The 10607-nt window shown below is 40.5% G+C and overlaps 2 protein-coding genes across 3 annotated transcripts; one reads left to right on the top strand and one right to left on the bottom strand.

Annotated features, from left to right (window-relative positions):
* Positions 1-21: 21 nt before the first annotated feature.
* Positions 22-3762, bottom strand: LOC137873884 (cell division cycle-associated protein 7-like). The gene is made up of 9 exons (XM_068712359.1): positions 3691-3762; positions 3467-3595; positions 2847-3209; positions 2329-2424; positions 1963-2112; positions 1457-1600; positions 1116-1265; positions 270-406; positions 22-143 (listed from the first exon to the last, which is right to left on the bottom strand). Exons 1-9 carry the CDS (start codon positions 3691-3693, stop codon positions 95-97), a joined length of 1221 nt encoding a protein of 406 aa, XP_068568460.1. The 5' UTR covers positions 3694-3762; the 3' UTR covers positions 22-94.
* A 778-nt stretch (positions 3763-4540) lies between these two features.
* On the top strand, positions 4541-9725 carry LOC137873878 (anti-Muellerian hormone type-2 receptor-like). 2 transcript variants are annotated; one of them, XM_068712353.1, is made up of 11 exons: positions 4541-4684; positions 5084-5275; positions 5659-5730; positions 6096-6194; positions 6831-6934; positions 7051-7272; positions 7974-8088; positions 8474-8631; positions 8803-8959; positions 9298-9434; positions 9596-9725. In XM_068712353.1, exons 1-11 carry the CDS (start codon positions 4648-4650, stop codon positions 9710-9712), a joined length of 1410 nt encoding a protein of 469 aa, XP_068568454.1. In that variant the 5' UTR covers positions 4541-4647; the 3' UTR covers positions 9713-9725. The 2 variants fall into 2 exon arrangements, with proteins under 2 accessions (XP_068568454.1, XP_068568452.1); XM_068712351.1 differs by having other exon boundaries at positions 4542-4684; positions 5566-5730.
* The last annotated feature ends 882 nt before the right edge of the window (positions 9726-10607 follow it).

Raw genomic sequence — 10607 nt, 5'->3', positions numbered from 1 at the left:
AACTTTATTCATATAAAATCACAGGTTGTGGATGTTTTATTAGGATTAAAACTCAACTTAAAAGAAAAACAGTTTGAACAACTGCTGCACCTCGTTAACACATCTCTACATTGTTGTCCTCATATTTCAGTTTGGTACGGAGGCTGTAAGGAGACAAATAAGACATTGCAGGTGTTTTGTTAGTTGCAACACTGACGTTCACTCATACAGGTGGACTAGCAGCATACGAGAACACCAATTTATCGAATGAAATCGTTGTAGTTCCTCACCTGCTGAGGTAGGCATGGACGTCAGAGAAGCCGTGGTACTGAGCGAGAGGGAACAGGATGCCGGTCGGGCAGCGGCCGTCACGCAGGCGGCAGAAGCTGCAGTTGCAAATACCGCGACAGGGAGGACACTTCCACTCCTGAGGAGACAGCCAAAAGGTTGAACGCCAAAAGAACTTGAATCAGAGAGACTACAGTAAAAGTACAAAAGCAAAAAAAAAGATACATAGAGATTTATGCCTGGAGGGTTGCTTAGAATAAAGATGCAAATTTAAACGGCACAGTGAGACAAAGACTGTACAACTCGTCTATTGACCAACTAAAAAAAAACAAAAACAGTCTGAATGTCAAAAGAAGGTGTCAGGCTCACATTGTGTGAACAGAGTACTTTATTAATCCCAGGGAGAAACTCGACCATTACAGCAGCTCAGCAACAAAGACAAAAAGATAACGTGCAAAATTTTAGCCATGTTAACATATAAAACTAATGAAAGATGAAGATTTAGATGGAAAATGTGAACATGTTATGATTCTGATGAAAATACAGGAAAGGCATTTCTAGGCCTGAATGTGAACATACAGAGTTGTGACCTATAAGATCCAACCTTCATGTCAAAGTGAAAGTGTAATGTCGACTTGGACTTTATTTTAACTGATCAATCAAGGAACTGATGGCAGCCATTTTTAAACCCTCCGCTTCAATCTCTCTACACACCTTTGTTTTATAAAATCTCTCCCCATGCAAGCCTGAACACTCACCGACAGCAAGTACTGAAACAATGTGTGCAACAGTAATATTTGTGCATGTACACATGTGTAGAGCGTGTGCTGGTGTGTCAGCAGTCTGACCGGATCGAGCAGCGCCTTCTTGACGTCTTCTCCGTATCGGTTCCTCAAACACGGTCCACAGAACTGACCCATGATCCCGCGACAGTCCTCACTGCGGCAGCACGTCTTAGTGTCAACCGTTTTCTGACGGCACTGATGACATGTGGAGCCCTGAAAATACAAAAAAAAACAAACCCCAACAACAGATGTTGGACAGGTGCACTATCATTTTATGACATTTCTTATTCCGTTACACAGAGGTTGAGCACAATCTCGTCGCTTCAGTAATGGAGAGATTGCCACCTGGTAATGACCCGATAGTGAGTTCTGATATCAGTTCTACAACAAACATCAGAACTCACTGTGACTCTGTTGTAGACTTTTTCCGTCATGTTGTCTGCAACCAGCTGAATCTCGTCCTCCGTGATGTCCTCCACAGGACGGATACAATGAGGTTTGCACTGCTTGGGCCGTGGGTTGCCACGGCGCCGCGGGGATCTGCGCACCTGGAGCACAAAGACGATGGATCCCAGTGAGCTTACAGTTTTACACAGAAAACGGACGAGATACAGATTATGTTAGCTGAACACAGACCTACACAGAGACGAATGCATGGTGTCATCTAACCATTAAATGGCACATATAAGAAGCACAAAATGGATGAGAAAACAAACCGATGAGACTACAAAGACAGACGGTTTTCACTCATCATTCGCTCAGTGAAATACTGTTCCTCAGGGACAACACACAACAGCCAGATAGTAGTTTCGCACGAACCCGCAATCCTACTGCATGTTACACAGAGCTATAAAAAAAAATGCTATTTCTCAACATTTTCAACTGGTCCTTAATGAATGACAGAGCCGACCTCCAGCAGCTCCTCCAGGCTGAGCTCCAGGTCTTCCTCCTTAGGGGCTGAGGGATCGTCGCTTCCCCCCATCGAGCGGGTTTGTCTGCGAGACGCTCGCTCTGGGTTCCTCCTGGACTCTCCTCCGGCGGCACCAGAGCGCGGTGGACGCTGCAGGCGATGTTGGATAAAAATCACCTCAGTACATTAGTCTGTTTAGAAATGCTATTAGTCAGAGCTCAACTGAATATAGACAAGAGGATGGCGGATACGTTTTATTTTGATACGTCCCTAGACTTTTTAGTAAAATATGGTGGGGGTCTACATTTCTGTCCACCATCCCTCATCAACAACAACAACTCACTAGTGTTTTCGTTTTCAACTCACAGAACTTCGGTCTTTTGTCTTCTGTTTGCCTGCTTGTTTCTTCAGAATCCCTGCACCTCCTGGCATTTTCTGCAGGTCTGCCATTAGCTGAGCCAACTGTTGAACAGCGAGGATGAAGAAGGATTAGAGACATGGCAGACGACTAACATCCCTAGTCAGGCTAGCAGGGCACATTTTTTCAGCACTTGAAACTCAAAAGTATTTTTGCGTTACACTAAGATCACAATGTCCTGTACTTTTTTTTTCATTTTGTCAAGTCAAATCTTAAGTCATGTGTACTGCGCCAACACCCCTGACTGTGAAATGCCATTTTCTAATATATACGAAAAAGGAGCATATATAGATTAGATCTGCAATATTATTAATAGCAGCTCTCTCTTTGGGGTAACATTCAATGAATATAAAAGTGTGAACTTTAATTTTCCCTATTCTTAGGCACTGGTTTGAGAACCACAGCTTTAAATACATTGTTACATCAGATTGCAAATAGTACAATACTGCATATGGTTCTGTGGTACCATTGCTTTGTTGGCCTTGATGTTCTGTTCCCTCTTGGCCAGGAAAGGAGCAGACACATCTTCTGCTGAATCAGATCCACACTCTTTGATAGAAGATGGCCGAGCCACTGCTGTCTCCTCATCTTCAAATTTAACACGTCTCTTCTGCTTTGCCCGACTGGTCTTTCCTGTCCACTTCACCACTCTCTTTTTTATCCTCTTGTCTTCCTCCTCCTCCTCCTCATCAGTGGACTGCTGGGTCGAGGCAGTGGAGCGGAGCGCCACCCTCAGCCTGAAGGTGTAGGCACCAGAAGATGGTTTAGACGTGGCTTTCTGCTCCCTGGCAGAAAAGTCAGACTGGGCTTCATCTTCAAAATTGGAATTCTGATTAACACAAGAAGGGGATTTATCATTCGACAAGTTTTTTTTGTCAAAAACTTCTTGATGTAGCAGAATATAAAAAGCATAAGTCAGCTGCATTTAGTTAAGTATGACAAATCCGCACAGGGCAATATTCCTGATGTGACAGTATTGTATCATAAAACAACCAAACCAAGTGCCTTATCCAGATCCTACGTTTATTTTTACAACCCGATGCTGGATCAAGCAATACAGGCCTTCATTTAAACCAAATTACTCACTTTATCGTAGTGGTCGCTGATCTCACTGTCAGAAAAGCCCAAAAATGTTCGCTCATTTTCAGAGTCCTCCACAAAAACGTCGGCTAACGTTAGCTTTTTTGTGATGGCGTCCATTCCTAAAATCTCTGCCTGAAGAGAGATACAACAACAAGCGTAGCTTAACAATATTTAAAATATGTGGTACTTATTTAACTTGGATATTAAGTAATGTTACGTTATTTTACCATTGTATTCTTGATGACAGGGACTCACTAGCTTCTGAAGTTTAGCTAGGCCCGCCCGCGCGGAGGTAACGTTACCTGTCCAATTAATCTGATTGAAAAGTCGATGTACTTGTTTTGTAGTTCAGGGCAGCACGAATGCACAGGGCAGCACGAATGCACAGAACAAGCACCGAATCATGTTGCATATAAACACCGCCCTCACGGGGTTAACTGGGTACCAAAACAGCCTTTCAAGACACAAAAATGGTTATGGTTACTTTTAAAATTAGCCTAATGTTAGCTATAACGTTTAGCTCTGGGTGTTTACATGTTCACCATGTTATCACAGCATGTTAGCATGGCGCCCTGCAACCACAGACATGCTCAGAGGCCTTTAAGGCAAATAGACCCAGGAAGCAATGTTTTATTATCCAAAATTATTATTTGCATGGTTAAAACAAACACAATCGGTAACATTTGGCATAACAACAAGTAGTGGGACAAGGCATACTAATAAAACAGTATAAACTTAGCTGTCATAAAGAGCAACCTGCATGTTGAATGTTTTACGAAATCTAGCCTACAACGTTACTCAATGTTTCTTGGAAATCATTATTTGGGAAGTAAATAGTAATTTGGGAAGGATTTATGTTTTCCGAGATGGCTGACGGGTGGAAAAGGCAGGCATTTTTGTACATTTTCAGCAATGCTCATTGCGTCTGTAGTGGAAAATCTAGTTTCTACATATTTTTCCAACACATTGATTCAAAAAAAGAGCAGATGACATTCCTTAACAGTGGAGATGATTATGTTGACAATTGTCCTGTATTCCCACAGCCCATTGTATGGCAGCTATATATTGTACATGCAGGTGTGTGGCAGTGGGAGTGATGCTGGGAAACGTGGGAAACTCCTTTTACATTCCCAGGACTGATAAATACTCCCTCCCTGCTTGGCCGATCCTGGCTCAGAGTGACCATGATCCTGCAACAGTGGTGGCTGATTTGGGCTCTGGGTGAGTGAACTTGTTATAAAAAAACAACTCCTCTTCCTTCTTTCAAACTCCTAACCCGCATGTGTCTGTGTTTCTGTTTTTTGGTTTGTTTTCTATGTGAATTTTTGATGTGCCTGCTGTAACTCCTAACCCCAGTAATAAAATAAGCATCCTACAAAATCCTATTATATTGTGGAAATTTTGAATTTGAAGAAATTCATCTTTTTTCTCTGTTATATACACCTAATACTGCACATGTCAATAAACGCTCCCAGTTTATGCCCTGTAACAACAGTGCTGATAAAATCTTCCTAGAAAATGTGTCTTTTTAATTTCACCTGCATCAACTAGCATCAGGGAAACACGTGATGAGAACGGATTTTGTGATCAGCATCTATTTGTATTTCTTCTTCCTGCCAGCGTGCATCTTTATATGCGTCTCCGACCAGTCTTTTCCTCAGAAGAGACGGTGTGCATTCCATGTGACTCCTCAGAACAACCGATACAGAACCGTTGGCAATGTGAGTGGGTCGGTGCAGCTATGTGAGAACACCCAATGCTGCGTGGGCTATTACCGGATCATTGATGACCAGCCAGAGGTTGACGTTCTCGGTAAGAAACCATGGCAAAACACAAGATATCTGGACCAGTACCTATGGACTAGTCTGCATGTGGATTATGTTCTGTACTATTATAAGAGTCATGCACAATTTTGCTCTCAAAGGTTAATCAAATGATTTAAAAACGAATCAACTTTAAGCCTCAACCCTAAACGATATCATGAAACCTCTGACTGAAGTTAACTAGTTATTTGCTATAATGTACATATATTAGTCTGCAGGCTTAGTTTGGTTCTTGTTTATTTTTAATTGTCTATTGTGTTACTGATTTTTCTGTTGCAGCTTGTGATATTGCTGAAAAATATTGCCCACATGCAACCTGCAACGCACAAACACGCTTTGACGGTCGCCTCATTTTGTGTGTGTGCAACACAGACTTCTGCAATAGCAACATCACTTGGATCCCAGAGTTCAAAGAGCCTCCACCCACCTACTCTTATTTTGTAGGTATGACCACGATAAGATTGCTAACTAATCGCTGAATATCACTTGCAACCAACATAGTGAAAAAATAATATCCTGACATTATGACAAAGTGAGGTATTGTTTTATTTCTTCTTACAGAACATGTTATAATTGATTCAAAAGACATTTTTTACATCCCTCTACTACCCTTTCATTTGAAATTTGACACTCGGAAGATTGCGTAGCCTTTCTTCAGTTAATATCTTATGTTTTTATCATTTTTTCATTATGCTATATTCATATAGTGAAACATGTAAAGTAACAAATACAATTGATTGACTCAAAAGGGGTGTTTTCATTTTTCACAGAAAACATTAACAATTTTCTCCTACATGTTTTCTTTTCAGATAAAATCAAGAAAGCTGCTGCAATAACTGTGGCTTTGCTCGTCCTGTGCTTCCTGCTGATCATTGCAGCCAAATGGAGATGCCTGATTAAAACGAAAAGTAAGATCCTTTTTGGTTTCAACATCAAGATAGAAATGCAAAAATCTGTTGTTTCTAACAATGTGTTGATTTGACTTACTAAACACAGTGGCAGAAAGTGGGAGTTAAACTAGAGTAACACGAATGCCCTTACAGTGAACTATCTGTTGATATTTGCAGGTGTCGACTAAAGCGCACACACAAGGAGTTTATTGCCTTGATCCCTCAGAATTAGATAAACTTAATTTAAAAATGCTCGTTATGGGGAAATGGAGTTTACAGGTCCCGAATCATCACTTTCTATGGCTGAGAATTTTGCATAAAGGTAACGTGTTGCTTCTGTGTCAAGTACCCTCTCTGCTTCTCAGAGGATCAGAGAAAAACATTCTTCAGCCGTGTTTCCTCATTTACTAAACTCAGATTCAGTTCTCATGATTCTTTGTTTGACCCTGTAACTGTTTCATTCTCTCTGCTAGTCTGACCTTGGTGTTTATCTCTGCTATAACACTCCCTTTTACCCCTGTCCTTTGTTTGTTACTTTTCAATCAGACTGCTGTGGCTCTTCAGTCGGGCTAGTTTAAAATGAATACTGACTTTATTGTCAGATTACCGTCAATGAGTGTGTGTTAATCACAAGACCGACTTTCATTATTTTAGAGTCTAATCCACCCTCCCTTGATGATTACTGTGTCTCACGACTGTGTTCCTGCCGAACAACTAAAACCTCTGAGATTGACATTGCTGACATTGAACTACAGCAGGTAAGCAGCTATCACATGGATTTATGCTGTATGGTCAGCAGTGTTAAAAATCATCCAGTTAGGTGTTATATCCTACCATGTTTGGTTGATTGACCTGTATGTTCTTACCCTTTCAGAGTGTGGGCCATGGGTATTTTGCAACTGTTTGGAAGGGGACATACAAGGGATCCATTGTGGCAGTGAAGGTTTTCAATGATGGCTGGAAACACACATTTACTGCAGAGAAGGAGGTATATGAGCTACCACTAATGAATCATGCTGGGATTGCCCACTTCCTTGGCTCTGGGAGTAAACCGGGTGGAGGTGGTTGGCTCATTGTCCTGCAATTTGCTGAATGTGTGAGTTGCAACCAGTCATTTGAATTTCAAAATGAATTGTGCATTTCTGCATTTTCTTGGAGATCGAAAGTTATTTGAGGAATAAGGACAAGTAACAGAAGACAGAATCAGGGCCAGGAAGCAAAGAAAGGCATTAGGACTTAACTCTTATAAGCAACTATATTATGAAAATGGAACCACTACTGATTCCTTAAAATGGCTATAGTCAACATTTTTATAATAACAATGAAATGATAATGTGAAGACAATGTGAAACTGATCGGTGGTATTGATGAACCTTTTAGAGACTCATCATCTGAATCTGCAGCTCCCCTCAGTTGGGCAGATGTTTTCAGTGAAAAAGCTCTAAGAAACCCACTGTACACTATCCGCTCTTCATCAAACAGCAGACAGACACAGTTAGTGACTAGCTGGTGAAAATAGTGGAGCATTGAGTTGCTAAAGAGCCAGATATTTCCCTCAGGAGTTGGTAGAGTCCAAAGATAATTAAAAGAGAGTGAATATTGGACTTACATTCATCCAGTGGATACAAACACAGCGCCAAATGAATAATACTGTTGCTTAAGTTTGTCGTATCAACCTAAAAGTTGAGATGAGGTGGATACATGATCACACATACTGTATGTCTTTATTTTATACAAGCCAATGTATAAAATGTTCAGGTTCTTTGACATGAATTGCTGGTGTCCCTTTGATTTCAGGGTACTCTCCACTCCTATCTGTGTAAACACACGACCAACTGGATGTTGACACTGAAGTTGTGCCAGTCTTTAGCGCAGGGACTCTCCTATCTGCACTCTGACCTTCACGAACATGGTATTGGCCAAAATATTTCTGTGAACAACTGTTTGTGTGTGCGTGTGGGCATGTTGTAGTCTACCAATGTAGAAAGCAGTTCTGTACTATCATGTGGGTTTATGTGTACATTTAAGCTAAAATATCAGACTTGATTCATAGTTTATGATTTTATTAAACTAACAAAATGTAAATGCTTTTGAAGGAGTACTTTTCAGGTGATTTTTTTTTTAATTTAAAAACAAACAAACATAGAGCTGCATACAAACAGCTACAGGGATCCACAATTATACACTTAAAGCCGGCGTCACAGTTAAACAGGATGAAGTGTGAGTTTTTCTTGATCTTTAATAAAGTCCACTGCAGTTAAATATCCAAACAAATCATAATCTTATTTTTCTTGCAGATGTGCATAAACCTTCCGTGGCCCACAGAGATTTCAGCAGCTCCAACGTGCTTGTGAGAGCAGATGGTACCTGTGTCCTGTGTGATTTTGGATGCTCAACCATCCTGCGTTCTTGTTCTGGACATCGCAGCTGGCAGAGCCACACAACAAACATGGAGGTGAGACTTAGGCGGAACCACAATTTATTATTCCTAATTCACAGTACAATGAAATCATAAAAAAAAAGTGAGCGGTCATGTTTGTGGTCTCCAAGAAATAAAATGAAAACAAGCAGAGGGATGACATTTAATACGTAGAAATAAACAATTCACATTACCATCCATCTGCAGGGTCATGCGTGGTTGGGCACGCTGCGCTACATGCCCCCTGAGATCCTGGAAGGCTCTGTAAACCTAAGCAGCAGCAGGTGTCTCATGCAGGGGGACATCTATGCTCTGGGACTGCTGCTGTGGGAGATCTTGATGCGCTGCTCTGATTTATTTGAAGGTAAACTTCCTTGATCAGATAATCATGAAAATCAGTAATTGAGTTGGGAGTCCAAACATCTCTACCCTTTAAATTGTACTCATTGTACTTTTGAAAGAGAGATATTTAATGAGAATCATTTTTCAGCTGAAGAATGCCACACATCATAATGATTAATCAAAACTAGTAAATGTTGCATCAATCAATATTGTCAGAGTGTCACAATTTTTGCTTTTACATCCCTTTTGAGGTTGATCTGTGTACTCAACTTTATCTCTGTGCTCTGCTTGGACACACTTCACCTATTTGTCGTGGTACTATATGGATGTTCAAATTCATGCAAATGTCTCCATCTGCAGGCGGTGTTGCTCCGCAGCATCTGTTGCCTTATGAATCTGAGCTGGGAGCCGATGCAACACGAGACAGCCTCATCCAGTACGTGTGTCACTTGGAACAGAGACCCTCCATACCTAAACACTGGGAACTGCTACCACAGGTATTCTTACACAGGTGCTTCTGACATGAACATATTTTTTTTTTTTTTTTATTGGCTAAGTAGCAATGAAGATAAATGTACGGGATAGCTCATGAAAATGTTCATGATATTGAATTAAGTTTGTCAATGTATTGACTCAATTGTCACATCTCAACTTTCAGGGATCTGTGCTGCAGGAGCTCCTGACAGATTGTTGGGACGGTGATGCGGATGCTCGACTGACTGCTCTGTGTGTTGTGAACAGATTAGACTCTCTTCAGTCTTGTTACTCTTCATGACTTTTTTTCCCCTTTTATTGGAGGTTGACTTGTAATCTACATATCAAGCATTTGCACTGTTCTCTTTGTGTCACCACTGTGTAGCTTTTCAGTATATTTTCATCAATTTTAAAGTAGCCCCTTATGGATGCTCAACCATCCTGCGTTCTTGTTCTGAACATCGCAGCAGAACTAAGTCAAGGCATATTCTTGACTTAGACATGTTCCCATTACTCTTTCTTTCTATTAGATCCTTATAAAATGTAGATACTAGGCATGTCCATAGTGGTGTATTAGGATTTTTTTTTTTTTTTTTTAAAAAGGACAAAAAAATATGTTTTTCCTGTACTCTCAGCAATAGGTTAGTTTGTTTGCCTAATGTTATGTAACTATGATACGTGATTATGGTTTTGTATATAGATGATAATTATTATAAAGATAAAGATACATATGACTACTAGTTACACTTAAAGTAATAGGCCTTTTTCACTGCAGACATTTTCACTTGTCATAGCAGGACAATCACAGGTGGCGCTAATACTGTAAATGATTGCTCTGTTACATTTAAGTACACCGGTTAGTAGACTTTTTTTTTTTTTACTGAAAACATTTATGACATGCCAAAGTAGAAAAAGCACAATAAAATGAATGATGGCTGAATTCCTTTTAGCTGCTCTGATTTCCTGGTATTGTCCATGCTGCCTCACTGTCACACTGTCATGGGGTACTTGAATTGAACAGAACCATTGGTGTTATTGGAAACACTTGTGCTTTTCTTATATTGAAGTCAAATTATCTGCTGTGAAAAAGGCCTTTACCTCATAGCCGTCATTATTGCCGTCACATAGCCGTCATTTTTGTTATTAAGTACAGCTGTGTTTTTCCTGCCATGACATGTCAAAATATCTGCTGTCAA

This window comes from Cebidichthys violaceus, unplaced genomic scaffold (genome assembly GCF_023349555.1).
Source record: "Cebidichthys violaceus isolate CVI_PGR_0920_01 unplaced genomic scaffold, fCebVio1.0.p SCAF_17, whole genome shotgun sequence".
Taxonomy (NCBI): domain Eukaryota; kingdom Metazoa; phylum Chordata; class Actinopteri; order Perciformes; family Stichaeidae; genus Cebidichthys; species Cebidichthys violaceus.
This window is presented reverse-complemented; position numbering and strand designations above follow the sequence as displayed.

Coding starts and splice junctions, on each gene's coding strand:
- LOC137873878 (XM_068712351.1), top strand. CDS start 4,648: ATGATCCTGCAACAGTGGTGGCTGATTTGGGCTCTGG. Junction 4,685..5,083: donor GTGGCTGATTTGGGCTCTGG/GTGAGTGAACTT, acceptor TCTTCCTGCCAG/CGTGCATCTTTATATGCGTC. Junction 6,935..7,050: donor CTGACATTGAACTACAGCAG/GTAAGCAGCTAT, acceptor TTACCCTTTCAG/AGTGTGGGCCATGGGTATTT.
- LOC137873884 (XM_068712359.1), bottom strand. Junction 2,113..2,328: donor AGACAAAAGACCGAAGTTCT/GTGAGTTGAAAA, acceptor CATCGCCTGCAG/CGTCCACCGCGCTCTGGTGC. Junction 407..1,115: donor AGAAGGCGCTGCTCGATCCG/GTCAGACTGCTG, acceptor CTGTCTCCTCAG/GAGTGGAAGTGTCCTCCCTG.